At 44.5% G+C, this 21,882-nt stretch overlaps 1 protein-coding gene across 6 annotated transcripts in view; it reads left to right on the forward strand.

Moving 5' to 3' along the window:
- LRRK1 (leucine rich repeat kinase 1) overlaps nucleotides 1-21,882 on the forward strand; it is a 155,363-nt gene that overhangs the window by 75,643 nt on the left and 57,838 nt on the right. For all 6 annotated transcript variants that reach the window (XM_054449968.2, XM_054449969.2, XM_054449967.2 and 3 more), the window contains 4 exons: nucleotides 18,559-18,785; nucleotides 20,162-20,289; nucleotides 20,387-20,550; nucleotides 21,705-21,842. In XM_054449968.2, coding sequence (XP_054305943.1) covers nucleotides 18,559-18,785; nucleotides 20,162-20,289; nucleotides 20,387-20,550; nucleotides 21,705-21,842 — 657 coding nt within the window. The remainder of the gene's footprint in view (nucleotides 1-18,558; nucleotides 18,786-20,161; nucleotides 20,290-20,386; nucleotides 20,551-21,704; nucleotides 21,843-21,882) is intronic.

Raw genomic sequence — 21,882 nt, forward strand, 5'->3', positions numbered from 1 at the left:
TGTCACCATTGGCATTTTCCCCAGTATCTATATCTGTATACGTTTTGGAATTCTCAGTACTGGTTCACTGGCCTATTAATCTGTTTCTGGCAAATGTCATATTGTTTCGATTATAGGCACTGCATTTAAGTCTTACAATCTGTTAATGCAAGTTTTCTGTTCATTTGTTTTTTTCAAAGGTATCTTGACTGGACTATTATCGGACATTTGTTCTTCTATTTTGCTCATTTCCCACAGTGACTCTATTTGTGCAGCTTTTATGTTCTTTAATGAGACTTTTTTCTTTTCTTCCTAAAAGTCCTGGACCTGTCTTGTCTATTTGTGACTTTTTTTATTGTTTTTGCTACCATTTTAATGAACTATCTATATATTTATATAACTCTTTTCCATTTCTATTCCAACCTGATGTTACTCATATGGAGAAAAGTTATTTTGTTTATTTCTGTTTTATCTGGTTCCTTTCCTGTCTTCTCTTATTCACTCTAATGTAGTTTTTACTAGAATTCCTTGATACTTTTGGATATGTGATCACATATTCTGCAAATTCAAAACAAGTTTATCTCTTCTTTTCTAATATTTATACAACTTATTATTCCATGTCTTATTGTGTATCTTTAGAAATCTCAAAAGTTGAATAATCATGATACTAGCAGTTATATCTATCTTGTTCCTGATTTTAAATGTCTTGGTGTCACCAATTTATAAGCATTTGCTCTAGACAGTTAGCAAATAGGTTCTTGTTATATTTAGGTAGTTTCCATGTATTCATTTTTGCTTTGAGTTTTTATTAGGAAACATTACTGAACTTTTTCAAATCCCTTTTTGCAGCAATTAGTGTATTCATATAGCTTTTCTACTTTATCGATTTAATAAATGATTTTGATAGATGTTGACTCAGCCTTGAACTCCTATTATAAATGCTAATTGTCTTTAACTGCTGGATTTGATCTATTGATATTTTATTTACAGTTTCTGCATCTGTGTTTATAGGTGAATTGATCTATAATTTTCTATTTTTAATGTTTCTATGTGGTTTTATATAAGATGATGCCAGCTTTACTAAGTAACATGGGGAACTTTTCATCTTATTATTATCTGGAGAAGTCTCATAGGAATTATTTATTGTTAATGGTTAATTAGATAAAGCAGATCTTTATTTTCTGATTCCTTTTGAAGTCATTTGTCAATTCACATTGTCTGCTTTCCCTTATATGCAAGTCAGGGAATTATATTTTGGTAGAAAATTATCCATTTCCTTTAGGTTTTTGAATTTGCCATCATAATGTTGCATTGACATTTTTCTCATTCTTTTCTTCTATATCTATACTTATATTACTCTTTTCATTTATGCTGTTGAACAGTTTTACTTTTTCTCTTTCCAACTTAATCAAATCAGCCAGAGATGTTAAAATACAAGGAACTGTCAAGGAACTTGATAGATTTTTTTCAAATTACTTGTTTTGTCTTGGTTTGTTTGTTATTTCATTAATTTTCACTTCTGTCTGTATTAAAACCCTCTTCATGTGGTTGTTTTTGTTTTTTGTTTTGTTTCTTTTTTTTTTTTTTTTTTTTTTTGAGATTGAGTTTCATTCTTGTCACTCAGCCTGGAGTGCAATGGTGTGGTCTCAGCTCACTGAAACCTCCGCCTCCCGGGTCCAAGCGATTCCCCTGCCTCAGCCTCCCGAGTAGCAGGGATTACAGGTGTGAACCACCATGCCCAGCTAATTTTTATATTTTTAGTAGAGATGGGATTTCACCATGTTGGTCAGGCTAGTCTTGACCTCAGGTGATCCACCCGCCTCAGCCTCCCAAAGTGGTGGGATTACAGGCATAAGCCACCATGCCCGGCCCATATGTTCTTTTTTGAGTGTTTTGTTGATGGTATTGAGGTTAAAGCAAGGCCTTGGCGTGAGACTTCCTGGTTCTCATCTGGACTCTAGGCTTCACTGCTGCAGGGCCTTCCTCTGTGTCTTCATTTAATGGGAAAAGCAATAAAATACCTGTCTCAGAGGGATGCTTGACAAATAAATGCAGTAATATTTGTAACATCCTAATAACAATGCCTGGCACGTGGCAAATGCCTAATAGATGTTACCTGTTTCTTGAGTTGAATATTTATTTCTTCCTGTTTTTTCTCTAATTTTAGCTTGTTGATTACAGTATTTGAGCCCTTTATGTGCTGCCTGTTTGTGCTAGCTTTCTTTATCAGAGTCTGAAATATAGATTTAGAGATATACAGATGTATAGAGATGTACAAGTGTACATACATCCATCAATACAAGTACATATATTTATTTCCCACTTCTGCTGATTTTTAAAATCTCATTCTTCTTATGTCTTTACAAGATTTTGCTTGACATACCTGGTTTCTGGCTTTATGACTCATCAATACCTATTTTGGTTATATCAAATGGCCTCCTTAATCCTGTTGATGTCTCTGTCCTTGAAATTGAGTTTGTTTTCTCTTCACGTGACCACTTTGCCCTGTTTTTCTTTGTGTCAACCTTGGATACGTTTTCCCAGATATTTATTTTCAGGTTTTTATTTGTCTCTTTGCCATAGGTATATTTCTTGTAAACAGCATTTGGTTTTTAATCTCATCTGAGTGCGTTTCTTTTGAAAGAGGAATCCACCCACTTCATATTTGTGTAGAACCTGTCCTATTAGTATATATTTTTCCATCTCTTTAATTTATATTTATTACTATTTCCTTTTTACCCTTCCCTTATTCCTGCTGGTTTCCTAGTTTCTAAAGAATACTGATATTCTACTTTCTGTATATTTCTACCTATCTGTTCCTTGGATGGTTTTCTCAGTTATAAAACAGGGATAACAATAATCTTCACCATGGAGGGCAGCTGTGCACTTAGCGCAGGCCCTGGCACATAATAAGTGCTCAATAAATATTAGTTATATTGGTATTAGCCTCACATCACCAAAGGAAATAATGATCATCTAACCCTTACATCTATGTAGTGCTTGTTACTTTTCCAAGCACTTTCTTAACTAATTTGGTCCTTGTAACACCTCAGTAAGAACTGCAGGGAACAGATGAGATTATTGAGGTATAAAGACATTATGTTATTTGTCCAAGGATGACAAATACTAAACAGTATTGATGCTTAGACTCCCGAACACAGTTCCTGAACTGTACCGCCTAGGTTTCACGTAGACTAATGATTCTCTGCACATCATAATCCCTGGGAACTTTAAAATCCTGACACTCAGACCACATCCTACACTGATTAAATCTGTATCTGTGGAGTGAGACTTGGCATGAGGAGTTTTAGAAATTCTCCAGGTGATTCCAATGTGCACCCGAGGTCAAGAGCCAGTGGCTCCGATTTTCTTGGTGTAAGGGTAAAAGCAGAAACAGCTGTTATCTTCTACCTGTGATCTTTTCTGTGAGGCAACTCTTCTTACACATGCCAAGGTTGGCATAGAGCATGGAGGAAGTGATTACTGCATTTTGTGAATGAAAAGACAAGGAAAAGGCAATGGTGCTTTTCCTCTAACTGGCTCTGTTGCATGGAATCAGAAGAGGAAGTGAAATTTCAGCGCAACCTGAGTCTCAAGGGCTCCTTGAGCTTCCCCAAAGCAGATGGTATTTTTAGCATTCAAGCGAATTTCCGAGGCAAGTACCTTGGAGTGGGTGTGCCCGGCTGCCCCGTCATCTCTAACCTGCAACAGCACATTCCTTCTGTACTGCTGGCAGAAGAGAGCAGAGAGGGGTCCAGGCAGAGGGTTCCAGCAGTCAGGAAGGATGACTCAGGAGCCAGAGGTAAGTGCTCCTACCTTCCCAGGTATCCAGTGGGATTAAACTGACAGTTTGGGTTGGTTCAGAATATTACACAAGGATAGGCATTAAAAGGGTGCTTCACTGACATGATACGTGGTCTGAAAAGTCCTTTGGCGCTGCTGGCACTCATGGCTGTTGCCTTGTTGAAGTAACGGTCCCTTCAGGGCACGTGTGACGGAGGTTGTTGCTCCAGCCCTGGTACAACAAGCGGTCACGGGCCACGCGATGGTGTCTTAGGGAGATCATGCATGTGCCATCGTGTTTTTTGTGTGGTTGAGCTCTGCCTAACACACCAGCTGGTCAGTATTTTTTAATGTAATTGCCACGTGTGTGGAAGCCACAGCCGATCCAGGTACAGCAGCCCCTCTGCCTGTTTCTGGGCCAAGCATAGCCCGAATCCACCTCTGCCCGCAAATGGAGAAGGTACAGAGAAACCCACATTTGTTTTCCATTGGCAGTGGCTGGCTGCTTGGGTTTTGTTGGTGTTTGGTTGAAGAAAGTTCCAGAGGCCACACTGTATGGTCCGGACTGCTGGGACACACTCTCTAAGGAACAAAAGTGAAGTAAAGTCAGACCTGGCCATGCTGTTTGCCTGGCTGGGCAGTGCTCCTCTTAAAGCTGCTAAAGTTTTGCCTGAACATCTAATGAGATGGCCCGCGTTCGTGGTGAACATCGCGTCAATGTTTAGCTGTGTTGCCATGAGAAATAGCTTAATGCTTTGATGTTGTCACACCCAGAAAGGAACAAGAAAACTCAGAAATGCCAGGAAAAGCCTAATCAGATCCCAGAATAACCACGATGTTCGTTCCTGTTCAGCAGTTAGAGGGCCAGGCTGAGGGCTTCCCTGGGGCTGTTTCAAGTGTGGGAATTAGACCAGACCTGAAATTAACTTTCAAACAACCCAGTGGGGAAATTATTAATTTCCTTTTAAAAGTCTCTAATGATTTCAAATCTGGCAGCTAACCTAAAGAGAGAGGGACATTTATTATTACTTTTTGGATCAGTTCCGGCATATATAGCTTACAAGTTCCTGGTGCCCCACCCTTCATGTCTGTGTGTCAGTGCCCTGAGCGCAAGCAGCCCAGCTGCACATCCTCAGAGTTAAGGCAGGCGTTTTACTGGGGCACGCAAGCTGCTGCTGGAGGCAGCTGAGCCAGCACTGCGTGCTCATGAGAGTGCCTGATGGCCGGGGGCTGGTGGCCTTTCCTGATGGACACCCGAGGCCTCTGGGGAACATCCCTGTCTTAGGTAGGACCTCACATTTGGTGCAGAGGGTGTTATTCCAGAGTTTCGTGCATTGCAGAGCACTTCCGCACACGTCACCACCGCCCTGGTGCTACATACCCTCTTCTCAGCGGGCGGTGCTGCTGTAGGAGCTGACGTGGGCACTGGCATTCCCAGAATTCAGCCTGGCCCAGCAAGACCCCCATGGTAAGAGCCAGGGCTGGGGCATGGACCCTGACTCCTCTTGGCCTGGCCTGTTCCACAGTCACTTGTGTGAACAGAAGAGGAGGCCCTTTCCCTACCCTCTGAGAGTCATGAAAGTAAACCCTGGACTGTTCCCAGCATCCTTCCACCAGTTCCACTTTTCTTGTGTCCTAGTGAGCAGTTCAGTCCGTTGTCCCACACATGCCCATCTTGTCCAGGTTCCAAATACTGAAGCTTCCCCTGTCCTCTTCCTCTGCCCATAAGCTTTCCCTGTGGAATAGGAGACAAATGTGATGCCATCCATGTGCATGTTAGCGCTTCGTAGAACTCAAAAATGGGTAGCCAGGGTCACGTGGCAGAGTAAGTGAAGGGGAACAGCGCATGGCTTCTCAGTCCAGTGTTCATGTTGTCCTGCTGGATTTTAAGACATCCTACAAAGCAGTGAGCATGTCAGTCACTTGTATTTAGTTAACACCAGAGAAAAATGATTAAGCTAGACAGGCAGAAACAGAAAAACTGTTATTTGAACTTCAGTGACAAACTAGAAGACGTAATGAGAAAAGAATAAGAAAGAGAATACGAGTAAGAAACATTATCCAAGGCTGTGAGAACTGTTGGATATCAGCATAGAGATTTAGGTTCATTACGATGCAAATGGATTCTAGACAAGTTAGCGTTAAGCTTTGAAAACTCATCAGAATATGCATATCTATAGATATAGGTTATTAATATAATCTATATCTATAGATCTTATATCTATAGAGACATATATAATTTAAAAGCATGTTTATCCCAGTTATAAGAGGGAGATGATTGCCTTTCAATTTCTAAACATATATGAAGATATATGATCAGAAATAACATGAACATTAAAGCAAAATTATTTATACTAAAACATAATTTTAAAAAGAAAAGACATGGAAAATATTTCGGAAAAAATAACTGACAAACACTTAAATCCAAAGTAGATCATTGATGCAACTCCATGTCAGCTGATGATTGAATTTAATTTAGCCAAAGTTTATAGATCACCTGCCAGATGCTTGGGACTCAGCAGTGATGGCCAGACCCTTGCCCTGGCTGTCACATTGCTCACAGATTCTACTAAGTAAAAATTTGAGAGAAATGAACAGTTAATTTACATATAAGAAAACACTGGCAGTAAATCATGGCATGGAAACATACACAACATCACTGGCAATTACAGAAATTCAAATTAAAACAGCTTGCAAGTACTGTCACACACCTATTAAACTAGCAAAAATAAATATACACACTGAGTAAGACATTTGGCAGAGCACAGAGCAACGGACACACCAGTGTCTTGCTGCTGGCACTGTGAATTGGTTCCATATGTGTGGAAAGTAATTGGCATCACGTGGCAAAAGCTATAAACCTCTTTTCTCCCAGTGAACTGTTCTGAATTCAATATTTCCTTTCTGAAGAATAGCTCTAGGACATAATTCAAATGAAATCAATAGTGATTGCCACAAACATGGTCACAGCACTGCTGTTTATGATAAGAAGACATGGGGGAAAGAAACCAACATGTCTGCTGGGTGCGGTGGCTCACGCCTATAATCCCAGCACATTGGGAGGCCAAGGTGGTGGATCACCTGAGGTTAGCAGTTCGAGACCAGCCTGGCCAACATGGTGAAACCCCTGTCTCTACCAAAAATACAAACATTAGCTGGGTGTGGTGGTGCATGCCTATAATCCCAGCTACTGTGGGGCTGAGACAGGAGAATCGCTTGAAACTGGGAGGCAAGGTTGCAGTGAGCTGAGATAGTGACATTGCACTTCAGCCTGAATGACAGAAGAAGACTCTTTCTCAAAAAAAAAAAAAAAAAAAAAAAGAAAGGAAGCCAAAATATCTGGTGGCAGGGAAAGACTATACCATCCATGCTGTACCAGCAAGCAGACCACACCTAGCCAGGAAAAAGCGAGCCTGCCTCCTCAGCACTCAGCACTCAGCACACTGCTCCTCTTTGACCCAGGGCACCCTGCAGATCCCCACACAATATCCTCAGGAAGGCCTTCCTTAACCCTCAGGCCTGGTCATTTGCCTCCACCCCAACCTTCTATGTCTCAGAGCTTCCTGTCAGTTTTATTCAAAGCACTAAACAAAGTTTGGGTTATTTGTTTGGGTGACATTCTTCTTTAATCAATTTCTCCACATGACTGGAAGCTTCCTCAAAGCAGAAACCTTGGCCAATTTTGCTCACCCTGTGTTTGCCCCTCGGTGTAGGACTTGGAACATGATGGATAGGTGGGTAGGTCGAAAATGGATGGGTGGGTGGGTGTGTGGATGGCTGGATAGATGGATAGTTGCTTGGTTAGATAGATGGGTCAGTGGATGGTTGCATGGATGGATAGGAGGATGGTAGATGGATGAATGGATAGATAGATGAGTGGGTGGATGGTTACATGGTTGCATGGATGGATGGATGAATGGATGGATATATAGATGGGTGGGTAGATGGGTGGGTGGATGATTGCATGGTTGCATGGATGAACAGGTGGGTGGGTGGATAGATGGATGGATGAATGAATGGGTGGATGGTTGAAATTTTTGTATGCAATAACCTCCCTTCTGTTTACATAGGGCCTCATAGCTTTAAAAAAGTACTTTGCCAAACATCGTATTTTAATCTCTTATACAGCCTGTGAGGTGGAAGTTGTGTCTTTATTTACAAGTTGAGAAAACTGAGGGTTCTCTCGAAGGCAAGTTAAGTAGCTTAGTTAACTGCAGACACCATATTTTTATTTCTTGCATTTTTTTCCCTCTCTCAAATAGCTATTGGCAAAATTCCTAAGTTGGAACTAGTGACAGGAGATTTCTTGTAAGTTTCCTATTTTTAAAAGAAATGACTGAAATACTACAGAAAAAAGTACAATGTTGCTTTTTGTTTTAAAAACCTCTCTACCTGTTTTTTAAGAATTTTAGCAAAGAAAAAAAGTGATGAATTTTACTAAACACATCTTTTGGCATTCACTTGCTTAAAAGAGAAGCTGAGTTTCCCTTTCTCTGATAGGGTGTGCTGCACTTCTCCCTAAATTACTGCCATGCCGTTGTCTTTGTGTAGACCCTACCTGGCCAGAGAACTTAACATCTCTGAGTTTAGTTGTAGCTGATTAAATATTTTGTTGCAGTTTTGTATCCATGTACGTACATGTAATTGGGCTGGAATTTTAATGGCCCTTGCAAAGTAACTGGTCTTGACTCATAAAATGAAATGAGTCCTGTATTAAGGAACTACTTACATAACATAGGGACTATTTGTTATTTGAAATATTTCACTGGGAAAAAAATATATTGAATTAGGAGACTTTGGGAGCTGATTATTTTCCTTGTTTGTTTCATACAATGTTTGTTTTTTCTCTGATCGTGTCACTGATAGTTTTTATTTTGGTAAGTAAATCTTACATTTCTACTTCCAGATTGTTTGCCTAGAGTCTGGACTTGTAGCCACAGATTGTTACAACCATTGTTTAATACAGATTGTTACATGTTGATGGTTTAATATATGATCAGAAGTGTATCTTGCAAGTTATTTTGTGCTTAGGTTTCTCATTTATCTGGTTTCTACGGTAATATTTCCTTTCTTTGTTTAAACATATTGGCAGCCAACCACTAATTCTGATATTTACAATATTTTTAACAGACATGCTATTGTCAAAACTGACTTCATTGTTTTATCTCATTCAGTCTTTTATTTAAGCAGGTAAACCCCTCTAAGATTAGAAGGAAAGTGTCCCCCATTTTCTTGTCTCTCCTTTGCCTCCTCCCTGTGGTAGTTATTCTCAGGTCCTTTCTGAAATTCTCCATTTACAGCGTAGAGTCCTCACAGGCTTTCCCCAAATTTAATAGGTGATTTTTCTGTCATTGTCACTACCTTTTAAAATTACAATTCTAATCTACTTATCTCAACGGGAATGCTTTTGGCTTTCTAAGAGCCTGTTCCTTGCCTTTCCTTTTGTTTTCTGTGTGATCGTGACCATAATCTGTGTCACTGGAATGTTCCCAGCTCTCAGGTCCCGACCTCCCGGCTCTTCCCTTGATTCGTTACCATCTGAATTCTTAGAACTGCTGTAACAAAGCACCCAAAACTGGGTGGCTTAACACAACAGAAATGTATTCTCTCACAGTCCTGGAGGCCAGCAGTCCACGGCCAAGGTGTTGGAAGGGTCGGCTTCTCCTGGAAGCCCTGAGGGAGGGTCTTTCCCTGCCCCTTCCAGCTGCTGGGGACTGCTGGCGGTCCCCAACACTCCTCAGCTTATGGCCACATCTCCCCAGTCAGCTGCTAACTTCTCCCTGTGTCTTCACATTGTCTTCCCATTGTCTGCCTCTGTGTTCACGTTTCTCCTTTTTCATAAGAACACCAGTCATATTGGATGATAGCCCCCACGATAACCTCATTTTGGCTAGATGACCTCTGTTTTTAATTAAAGTCACATTCTGCAGTGCAGGGCGTTAGGACTTCAGTATATCTTTTGGGAGGGACACACTGCAACCCATCACACCATCTTTGCTGCCTTCACTTCATTGCCCTTGGCCTGGATCCACCTGCCATGGGCCACCTTAGATGCCAGGTAGATGGCCAGTCAAGGTACAGTGTCCTTCTCATCCTCCCGTTTTAAATGCCTCCTTTCTCCTTAAGAGCTTGTCTCTACCAGAGTGCAGGGACTTGAGAAGCAAGTTCTTAGAAAACCCACAATCAGTATTTCTCCTGGGAGCAGAGATGAGGCACAGTTTGTTTGGTTCTGTTGTGGCCTTTACATGCACAAGGATGCTGGGACAGAGCTGCTGTCTGTGGTGTTTCCAATTCTCTGTCACTGAATCCCTGTCACTCAGGGCCCCTTCTGATGGTCTGAGTTCCCAGAGTTCTCTGGGAACCTGTAGCCTTGAAATTTACCTTCAGCTTGTGGACATCAGTGCACAGACGCTCTCTGCAACCATCGTCTCTTCTCTACTGTAATCATTGGCGTCATGCAGATAACCTGGGATGAGCCTTCAGATGCCATTTCTGGGCCTGCTGCTCTGAGCATCTTTGTTGTCAGGGCTTCTTTTGGCATGTTCTCCAGGCCTTTGAGTGAGTCTCTTCATTTTAGATTAGGCTCATTGATTTTGCAGCTCCTTTGGCTGTTCATTTGTTCTTATTGTTACTTCTGCGTGTCAGAATGTGGCTCTTGTCTTACTGACTGGTTCAACAAGGAGAAGGCACCGTCCCAGGAATCTTTGCTTAACTGCAGAAAGAAAGACTTGGGGTTTGTATGGGCCAAGAATTGACAAGTTCAAGAACTTTCTGTGTATTTCCCCCCATTGTAACATGTGTGTCTTCATTGAATAGATACCTATTAACTGCTTTTACTGTGGCATGCCCTTTTGTCACTGAGCCATAGTCTGTGCTCTGAAGGGATCTACAGTTTCTAGGGGGGAAGATTCTTACTCATGGGCCATAAGCAAAATACTGACCAACTGACAGGAACAAGGAGCTGCAGACACAGAAAGAGCTACGAATTCTGCTTTGTGGTGTCAGTGAGACCTAGCAAGGAGCTACCATTACAACATCACTCCAGCAAGGCTGCTCTTGACCCCACAGAATCGTACAGGGGCACAACTGTGTGCATATGCAAGGAGCTACCATTACAACATCACTCCGGCAAGGCTGCTCTTGACCCCACAGAATCGTACAGGGGCACAACTGTGTGCATATGTCACAGGGGCCAGGAATCCTTTTCTGAGTCTGCACTGGGCTGGGGTGCCAGCCACATCTGCTGAGGTTCAAACCAGGCTAAAAGCTTTGTAGATGCCAGCTCTTCACTGAACAATTTTTTTCTTCAACTAATAGGTTTGCACTGATATAAAAACATAAGAGATGTCATTGTGGGGCAGTGCTTCATTCACTGTGACAATTTTATGGCTAACATCTCCAAGAAGCATCATGTAAAGCTGTCTAGTACCTCCTGAACGGCAGCCTCCAACACCAGATGGGGAGATCTTTCTTACATATCAGTCTCTAATGAACCAGTTGCCTTTAAATACACCGAATCCTTCTGGAAAGCAATCCAAGTCACCACCACTGCTGTGGAAAACAAGTTTCTGAATCATTGCACTGAGCCTCCTCGAGAAAGTGGTACTTCCTTTTACTCGGGCTGAAATTTAAAGGGCTCATGCTTGAAAAACCAACATGAACACATTCTCCATCTGTTTGTGATAGGGTGGGTGGAGCTTAACCACCGCTGTGTTGAACTGAGGGCTTCTCCTTAACCAGCTGTCTTTGATTTTGTAGTTTAGCCTTCACGGATAGGATTATATAATTGCTGGCTTCGCGCCCTCGGAATCTTGTTTATTGTGATCTGCCTGGACTAAACACAAATAAATAATGAGGGTTAATGACGGCTTCGGGGCCGGAAGAGCTAGGTTTTAATGTCAAGTGCATGAACATCTTTTTATTTATTTATTTTTTATTTTGAGATGGAATCTTGCTCTGTCACCCAGGTTGGAGTGCAGTGGTGCAATCTCAGCTCACTGCAACTTCCATCTCCCCGGTTCAAGTGATTCTTCTGCCTCAGCCTCCCAAGTAGCTGGGACTACAGGTGTGCACCACCACACCTGGTTAATTTTTTCATATTTTTAGTAGAGACAGGGTTTCACCGTGTTGTCCAGGCTGATCTTGAACTTCTGACCTCAAGTGATCCACCTGCCTCGGTCTCCCAAAGTTCTGGGATTACAGGCATGAGCCACTGCGCCCAGCCCTGGACAACTTTTTTAACTGTGCCTTTTTTCTCGTTTCTCTCTGCCATCTTGTGGACACCTGGGCACCCTGTAATGTCTGTGCTTGAAAAAGAAAATAACTTTTGTAAATCAGTTTTCAGACTAGCCCCAGACCAGGTAGAAATTGTACAGGTTTTTCAACCTCCATCCAGCCCAGAAACCATTTCCAAGCATGTCTATTTTCCGAGTGTCAACATTTTTGCAGACTTCTGCTTTTTACCACTTCCCTCCCAGCTTGAGTTTATCAGATGTCAGTCCTGCAGGAGCACAGTGGGTATGTGCCTACAGAGAGCTCTGGGAACTGGTGACATCTGCTTTCTCCTCTTTCTCATGTTGAGGGAAATCAGTGGTACACACAGCCACTTATTTCTTACTGATGATTTTCTTCTGATAAAGCAATGCCCCCAGAGGAAGCACAGGAGGTTTCCCTACAAGCGTTCTTTCTCGGCCAGGTGGTCAGCATCACATGCTGTTTGAGTCCATGAAGGTCAGGAAACCCTTGAGTTAGGGCAGCCAGATGGGCACACATACACACCCATGCACACCCCACACACACACAGGCACGCCTCTTCCCTCTGAACCATAAGCTACTTGAGTGTCGGTTCTGTCTGCAGCCTCTGCATCTTCGTATCCACCCCAGCGCCTGGCAGAATGGTTTACACATAGCAATACTCAAGAAAGTGTTGCTGAATGTACGGACACAAGTTCAAGACAGCATCCGTGTTACAGCATAGTAACATGTGCACTTGTTCAGGGAGAATGGGCATCCCTGACCCGGGGCTTGCAGGAGGAATGGGATTTGGATGAGAGGGAGGGGACTGTGAATTCCAGGAGAGAGTAAATGGAGTAGGGTGCAGAGGTGAGAAGGGTTGTGTTTCTCCTTCATCATGCTCACAGCACACAGCGTGAACAGAGCCCAGCCTCATCTGCAGAATCTCGGCCACTTTACTGACCTCACACTACCACCGCTGCTTTTTACCACTTCCCTCCTGACTTGAGTTTATTGGATATCAGCCCTGCAGAAACGCGTGGGTGTAAGCCTAGAAAGAGCTCTGGGAACAGTAACATCTGCTTTCTCCAAGAGGAGAAAGGAGGTCCAATCTAAGGGGTGTATGCAAAGACCCTCTGTATTAGTCTGTTTTTACACTGCTGATAAAAACATACTTGAGACTAGGTAATTTATAAAGAAAAAGAGGTTTAATGGACTCACAGTTCCACGTGGCTGGGGAGGCCTCACAATCATGGCAGAAGGTGAAAGGCACGTCTTACATGGCAGCAGGCAAGAGAGAGAATGAGAGACAAGCGAAAGGGGCTTCCCCTTATAAAACCATCGGATCTCGTGAGACTTGTTCACTATCATGAGAACAGTATGGGGGAAACCGCCCCATGATTTAATTATCTTCCACCAGGTGCCTCCCACAACATGTAGGAATTATGGGAGCTGCCCATAATTCTCTATCTCATTCAAGATGAGATTTGGGTGGGGACACAGCCAAACCATATCACCCTCTTAGCTCCAGGCCCAGCCCACCTTGTACTTCTCATGTTGTCCTCCCATCTTGGCCCCTTTGGTCACCATGATAACCCACATTCCAATAGGGAGGCGGGGGAGGTCTGCAGCCCCAGAGCACCCCAGCAGCCCCTTGAGCACATGGGCCGGTCAGTTACCAACAGCACAGCTACACCCTTGTGGCCCCCAAAGCCTTCCTACAAATGTCAATGTTGGGCCTGTTTCGTGAGCCCTGCAGTCTGTTTATGAACAAGCAGTTTGTGCACTTTGATTGGCAGCTTTTCCTTGGCCTCGAATTCCCCTGCCCTGGGAGTGTGCCCCTTCCCCTACTTTCTTTTACCTGGAATAAATCAACCCCACAGATCACTGCCAGTCGGAAGGCAAAGGGCATCGCTGTAGATCAGAGGCTGCTCTGGGTTGGCAGGGAGAAGCTATGAAAGAGGCAGGAAGACATAAAGTTGGAAAAGTGGGTTGGAGCCAACTGGGGGGCTGTGAGGCTGCAAAGGAAGGACTTTGGATGTTCTGCTAAAGGCTGAGTGGGCTAGGGAAAGCTGAAAGGTCTGTGCAGACTTGGATATTTCAGGATGATTGATCTGGTAAGAAGTGCACAGAGTGGGTAGCTTGCAGGTCTTGGTGGCTTGAATCTCTTCAGCTCACAAACACTGGTTTAGTGTCTGCTGCATAGTGGGTATGAGGTTGAGCTGCAGAGGCAGCCAGGCAGGGCTCTGCACTGTGGGGTGTGCAGTCCGGGTTCTGGTTGGCCATGCTGTCTGCCACAGCAAAAGAAACGTGGGCTGAGTCAGTGCCACACAGGTCAGTGGGAAGGTTAATACAAAGGGTCTCAAGTTGGACAGAGCCCAAAAAAGTGCTCACCTCCACTGCGACTTGCCCAGAGTCCACGTGGAGTTAGTTAAGCAGCCTGAGGCTGAGCCCCTGCTCCTTCTGCAGTTCAGGGCTCCAGCCCCAGCTCAGGGGATGTGGAGGAGGTGTTGAGAAGGGAGGCTGCCATTGTAAGGACAGCCACACCTAAGCCCTTCCCCAAGGGATTTGTACCATAATTAGGTCATGTTACAGTAATAATTTGATTATTTGCTGTTGTTTTGTTTATTTTATGATGGTCCCCAGAGTTTTATTTAAAGATTTTCAATAGAGACTTAAGATTTGTTGTCAAAGCCAAAACCATAACCAGCCTCCTCTGCATCTTGCATTTTGCTGCCATATTTCAGTTTGGGTACAAACCATTCAATACTGAAAGACCATACTGGCCATGCAGAGTGAGTGGAGAGGGTTGGATTGCAATCTGGACACCTTGATTCCGTGTTCAGCTGTCTGGCCCTTGCCCCTGAGACCTGGGTGTGTCTCTGTGAATCCAGGAAAGAGAGGCAGACAGGCCCTGTGGAGCCTTTTTTGACTTTGGCATTGCAAGTCCACATGTGACCCTCCTGTCAGCCTGTTGCTGGGCTGACTGTCATGCTTATCCAAAGACTCCTATCCAAAGGCCACTGTACTTTGCAATACGACCACCAGAAAAAATACTGGGACGAGAACTGACCTAGGCATCATCTAATCCAAGCCACTTATTTAACAGATTAAAACCAATGATAATGGAAGGAAGAGTGATACAATCGTGAATTGTGGATTATGGAAAGATTAGGGGAAAAAACCCCACTTTGCTGCATTGAATTGGAGGCATCAGAATGCACCCATGTTAAATACAGAGCTGTGTCCCATCAGTGGGCTGAGAAGCAGTGATACCCCAGCAGTGATGAGCACACCTCACACCCAGATCTTGGTTTCTAAATACCAATTTTTGCTAAAGGGAATCAAGGCCTAGGCTTAGAAAGTACAAGAGGAGACTGGAAGATCTTGTTTTGCCAGGAAGTAAGGAGGTAGCCCAAAATTGATAGCGATATGTCACAGAAACAAAGGGGGCTCTCTCCCACCCAAATGGGGCTCCCCCTGGACAAACTGGGGATGACTTGGGTGTCAAAAAAAATGATACTTGGGAAAAAAACGAATCCATGAGTCCATAGTGATACTTAAAGAGGTGAGGAGGCAATGCTTTTCTGCACAGAAGAATGCCAGATAACACATGTAGAAAGAAAGGTAGCTTTAGCAAAACTTTCTCTTTGCAGCCACCATTGTACTAATTGATTCAGGCCAGGATCAGCAACGGAGGCTAAACCCACGGGGCCAAAGGATGTAGAAACACAGAATTGTCACATAGTCTCAGAATATCACCCCACAGATTGTGTACTAATCACAAAGGGTATAATGTTAACCTTTACGAAGGAGGGACTGATAGACACCACCTTAACCATGAGACCAAACAGGGCACCACCTATAGCAGGAACATCTGATATCAGGTGCCCCGGGTGGGATTTAGTGGGAACCACTCAATTAGACTCTAAGGTTGTTGCCCAAAATAGCTAACTTTAATTTAAACTTTAGGAAAAACTTGAGTAAATTCAGATTATGGGATATTCTATAAGGCAAGCAGTGAAACACACCAGCATCTGCCCCCTGATGAAGAGGCTAAAAGTTCCAGGACTTAATGCAACGACAATGTAAAAAAAAAAAAAAAAAAAAAGGCATTGAAAGGTGTGAAGACTCTTCTAGATGAAAGAAAAGTAAAGGAACATACAGTGTAATGCAGTGTGGGACTGCAATGTCATGCAGTTGTGATGGGATCCCGGATCAGGACACAAAATATTTATAAACCACATTTCTGGGATAATTGAGAATATTTGAACATGGGCTGTGAACTTAATAATATCATATTGATGTTACACTTATTGAAAATGATAATTATACGGCTGTCGTGTATAAAAATATTATTGTTCTTCAGGGATACATGCTGAAGTATTTACGGGTGAAGCATCACGATGTGTAATTTACTGGCAAATGATTCATCAAAACATAAAAAGCGTGTGTATTTGTGTGGAGAAAGAGGAGCAAAAGCCTATGTGACAGCGTTTTAACAATCACTGAGTCGAGGTGGAGAGTGCATAGGTATCCACTGTGTCCTAGTGCAATTTTTCTGAAGTTTAAAAACATTTTCAAAATTAAAAAATGTAGGGAGTAAAACAGTAACAATGAAACAGGCCCAGGGCAATTGAGTGACTTGTCTAAAAAAATCAGCTCAGAATCTACTCTCCTGACCTAAGATCCAGTGCTGCCCTTCCCTTTTCATCCATGTGAACAGAGAGACACAGACAGACAGACAGACAGAGAGCGACAGAGTCCCTCATTCCTCTGGTTCCAAGACCGGAGCTTTGAGAGGGTGGAGACCCGGTCTTTCCAAACTCCTGGAGGTGGCGAAGGAGGAGCTAAAGACAGGCACTCATCGCCGTCTAGTGGCCGAATAAGGATGCCTGTCACCTGCCGCCAATTTTTGAGAGGAATTTATCCCACGTTATTGGGACCTTTCTCACAGCCTCTGCTTGTTACATTTTCCCATTTGCGAAGCACTAATTTTTGTTTATATTTCTGCTCCTCTAATTTTCCAATACGGATTTCCAGTTGCTTCGAAGAAACAAACCCAAAAGCAGATTTCCTCTCCCCAGAAACCTGATTGAGCCCAATATTCTTCGATAATCAAGAAAAAAGAGAAAAGTCCTGCTCCGATATATTTCGCCAGGTCCCTTTGACCACCCCAAGCCAGCAAACCGCTGGCCCTTCTGACTCCCTCTTGTGGAAATAAAGGAAGACCAATGAGAAATGAGAGGAGCAAAGACATTTTGTTTAGCAGGACTTCAACAGCAAGGGCGTCAGCCACCATCACTTGTGTGTGGCAGAGACCCACAGGCTGGCAGAGGAGTGGGAGCTTTCTAGTGGGACAAAGGGAAGGCCTCGGGTGTCTCCTGCCTGGAGGCTGTTGGCGTGGGGAAGCTGGGGGGCTCGCTGCAGGCTGGGCATCCTATGGGATTGGTAGGGGTGCAAAGTTGGCTCTCTCGGGTTGGTCCTAAATGGAAAGTGAGGACAAAAATTAGAGAATCTGTCAGTTATTAACCAAGTCCTGGCCATTTTAGACTGACTTTTACGGAAATGACGGTTTAGCTTCCTGGGTTGTTACTAGAGATAAGAAGTGGCTCATGCCTGTAATTGCAGCACTTTGGGAGGCCAAGGTGGGTGGATTGCCTGAGGTCAGGAGTTTGAGACCAGCCTGAGCCAGACCAATATGGTGAAACACTGTCTCTACTAAAACTACAAAAATTAGCCGTGAGTGGTGGTGCGCGCCTGTAGTCCCAGCTACTGAGGAGGCTGAGGCAGGAGAATCGCTTGAACCCGGGAAGTGGAGGTTGCAATGAGCCGAGATCGCACCACTGCACTCCAGCCTGAGCAACAGAACAAGACTCCATTTCAAAAAAAAAAAAAAAAAAGAAGAAGAAGCTGGGCTCTTGCAAGAGACTGGCTTCCTGGGCTATTTACTATAGATAAAGAGGTTGGTTTCCTAGGCAGGTCACTGTGGGTTGTGGGTCAGAGTTCTATTTTTTATACATTGTGTGGCCATCGTTTGTGTGTATGTCAGGCTTACTCTGAAAGCAGCCTGTCCACCAAGCACCCTGGTGCGATGCAGGCAGCCTCCTCTAATCACAGGAAAGTCGGCCTTGAAGGGAGGTCAGAGACTTGGGTTTGGGAGTTCAGCTTTCTTCTCCAGTCTGGGGGAGGCGCCTGTGTGCTTCAGTGGTCTCCTCTGAACGTGGACAATTTCTGCTGCGCCTCTTCCCTCCCTGTGAGCCTCCTCTTAAGGGGTGGCACTGAGCCCACGCCCGCCGGCGCTCTCTGGAGGTTGGAGGGTGACTTGCAGGAGCTGTGCACAGATTGCCTGTGAGATGCAGGTGCAGACGGGAACAGGTAGCTCTTCCGCACCCACCACCGTGGCAGGTGCTGGGGGCCGAGAAGGACATGTGCAGGCCTCTCGGGACCCCGGCTGGAGCAGGCACACAGACACGCACTTGCATTAACGCTTGCTTTATTCCAAGCCCATGTGGGCCCTGGACTCACCCTCCACATGTGCTTTTCCCTTCTCTCCACCCCCAGGCTCTCCGTGTGAAATGGTCCCATCTCAGACTGCCCTGGGTAGACCTAGACTGGCTCATAGACATCTCCTGCCAGATCACGGAGCTCGACCTTTCTGCCAACTGCCTGGCAACCCTCCCCTCGGTTATCCCCTGGGGCCTCATCAACCTCCGGAAGCTGAACCTCTCCAACAACCACCTGGGGGAGCTGCCTGGCGTGCAGTCATCGGACGAAATCATCTGTTCCAGGTGGCTCCTCAGGGTGTGAACGGAGCCGTGTGCGACCCCGCTGTCACCGTTGTGCTCCTGCACATGCTCCCGGGTTGTATTTTGTGGTCTGGGAGGAAACATGTTGTGGCTAAAATAGAAGGAGTTTTGCCTGCCCTTAGGCAAGCCTCCTTTTCAGGTTAAAACAGAGAGGTTTAGCGAGATCATTTGTCTGGCCCAAGTTTACACAGCTCACCCGTGGACGTGCAAATGCTTGCCTGAGATGCTTGTCTTGGTCCTGCCCAGGAATCAGATGAGGGCAGCCAAACCTTCCCACGCTGGTGGATGCAATGGGGCTCTGAGGCACCAGCTTTTACTCTGCCTTCCAGGGAAAGTGGGAAGGGCCTCAGAGAAAGGGTTAACTCTGCAGGACTCTGGCAGCAAGTGGACAGTGTGGGCAGTCCAGGCTTGCTTCTTCTGGAGGCCTTGCGGGGAGACCTGAGCCTTACCCCTGAGCTTGCATGGAAAGAGGAAGGACCTTAGTTGATTTATTTTTTATTTTTATTTGTATTTTTTTTGAGACAGAGTCTCACTCTGTTGCCCGGCTGGAGTGCAGTGGCGTAATCTTGGCTCACTGCAACCTCCAACTCCCTGGTTCAAGCAATTCTCCTGTCTCAGCCTCCCAAGTAACTGGGATTACAGGCACATGCCACCACACCCAGCTAATTTTTGTATTTTTAGTAGAGACGGGATTTCACCATGTTGGCCAGGATGGTCTTGACCTCCTGACCTCATGATCCGCCTGCCTCGGCCTCCCAAAGTGCTGAGATTACAGGCATGAGCCACCGCACCTAGCCTGATTTCTTTAGGACACACAACTGCAAGTCCTCATTCCATAAAGGGGTTGAATTGATTTTTAAAACGAAAAACGAAGGCTCGAAGTGAAGAGTCAAGAGTGTTGGAAAGAGCTTGGGGTAGGCATTAACCCATGGGACTCCCACGTGAGAATGGCAAAGAAGCCTGCACACCAGAACTTAAAGAGCAAGTGCCGTCAAGCGAGGCCCTTCACCTGGGCCAGATGGACAGGTCCAGAAGGTTAAAAGCCCTGCTCTGTGGTCTCAGCAGCTTTCAGGGAACCTACTCATTTTGCTATTACATGCATGCGAAGGATTAGAATCCCTGTTGGTCAGTGGGGCCAGGGCCCACCAATGAGAGATTTGTCTTTATCTACACAGGACACAGTAAGAGTTCTTCAAAAGAATTAAAAATCATATGCACTACATTTTCAATGCACACTCTTTAACTTTGCATGGGGAGAAAAAGAAAAAAAAATACACCTCTTGGTTTATAGAAAAATATGTAAATTTGGTGTTTTCCCTCTTTATTCTGATGCCTGCCTTCCTTCTTCTCCATCCCAGGCTACTTGAAATTGACATTTCCAGCAACAAGTTGTCCCACCTCCCTCCTGGATTCTTGCACCTCTCAAAACTTCAAAAACTGACAGCTTCAAAAAATTGTTTAGAAAAATTGTTCGAAGAAGAAAATGGTACGTTTTCTCATCAATGACCTGAGTGAATTAGTCATTTTCTTCTTGGTAGGGATATTTTTACCAATTCATACTTTGTGTCTTTTTTTTTTTTTAGCCACTAACTGGATAGGTTTACGGAAGCTACAGGAACTTGATATATCTGACAATAAATTGACAGAACTCCCTGCCCTGTTCCTTCACTCTTTCAAGTCCCTCAATTCTCTGAATGTCTCCAGAAACAACCTGAAGGTGTTTCCAGATCCCTGGGCCTGCCCTTTGGTGAGTATGACACGAAAAGTCAGGAAAGCCACAGTCAACTCTGCATCTCAGCTAGCCTCAGAGAGTCCTCAGGTGCATTACATCAGTTCATCCCTTCGGCAGCCAAGCTGGGTAGAAGGACCCGGTTCCCACATTGTAGCATTGTCACTCAGTATACAGCGAGGCTAAGTGTCCCAGGCAGATGACTCACCTGAAAGCCAGCCTGCCTGGCTCTGGGTTCAAGAGCCACCCAGCAACACCCACAGAACTTTACCCAGGGACAGCTTGCACCCTGGCACAGGACGAGTCATGCCTGAAAAAAGGAGGGTTCAGTTCTTTTAGGACAACAATCACATAAGAGTAAGAAATCAGGCCGGGCGCGGTGGCTCATGCCTGTAATCCCAGCACTTTGGGAGGCCAAGGTGGGTGGATCACAAGGTCAGGAGATTGAGACCATCCTGGCCAACATGGTGAAACCCCGTCTCTACTAAAATAAAATTTAAAAAAATTAGCTGGGCATGGTGGCGCGTGGCTGTAGTCCCAGCTACGCAGGAGGCTGAGGCAGGGGAATTGCTTTTACTGGGGAGGCGGAGGTTGCAGTGAGCCGTGATTGCACCATTGCACTCCAGTCTGGTGACAGAGCAAGACTCTGTCTCAAAAAAAAAAAAAAAAAAAAATCAATCTGCACTCATAGCACTGCTGATTAAATGCTGTTTTTGCGTCTGGGGAATTTTGCTTGTTAAAACAGATGGAATAGCGTGAAGAATGTGTGTGTGTGTGTGTGTTATGGCTGTTGGTTTTAAACCAGGAAACTCTTCATCACTGGCATTAACATTCCTAGTTTGGCCATTTGTATAGGGGAAGCCAGCTTCTCACTCCAGTGTGGTCCTGAATTGTTCCATTATTTCCATGGACAATGGGCCGGATGTTCTGGAATGAAGAAAAAAGACCATGAGCTCCCCCAGGAAACCCCATTCCTGTCCCTTCCTTGGAGTAGGGGCGGGAGGACAAGGACAGTGAGGGTGTGCAGCCTTCCAGCAACACTCAGTCATCTTCATTACAGGACATTATTGTAATGGTCCATTTTTAACGTCAAATTTGGAAACAGTCTCACAGGCACCACTGCATTTAAAGAGCTAACTAATATACATTTTTTTTTCTCGTCAATCTCTTAGAAATGTTGTAAAGCTTCCAGAAATGCCCTGGAATGTCTGCCAGACAAAATGGCTGTCTTTTGGAAAAATCACCTGAAGGATGTGGATTTCTCAGAAAACGCACTCAAAGAAGTTCCCCTGGGACTTTTCCAGCTTGATGTAAGCCTAATAGCCCTTTCTTTCTCATTTTTGGCTTTTG

This window comes from Pongo pygmaeus, chromosome 16 (assembly GCF_028885625.2).
Source record: "Pongo pygmaeus isolate AG05252 chromosome 16, NHGRI_mPonPyg2-v2.0_pri, whole genome shotgun sequence".
NCBI classification, from domain to species: Eukaryota; Metazoa; Chordata; class Mammalia; order Primates; family Hominidae; genus Pongo; species Pongo pygmaeus.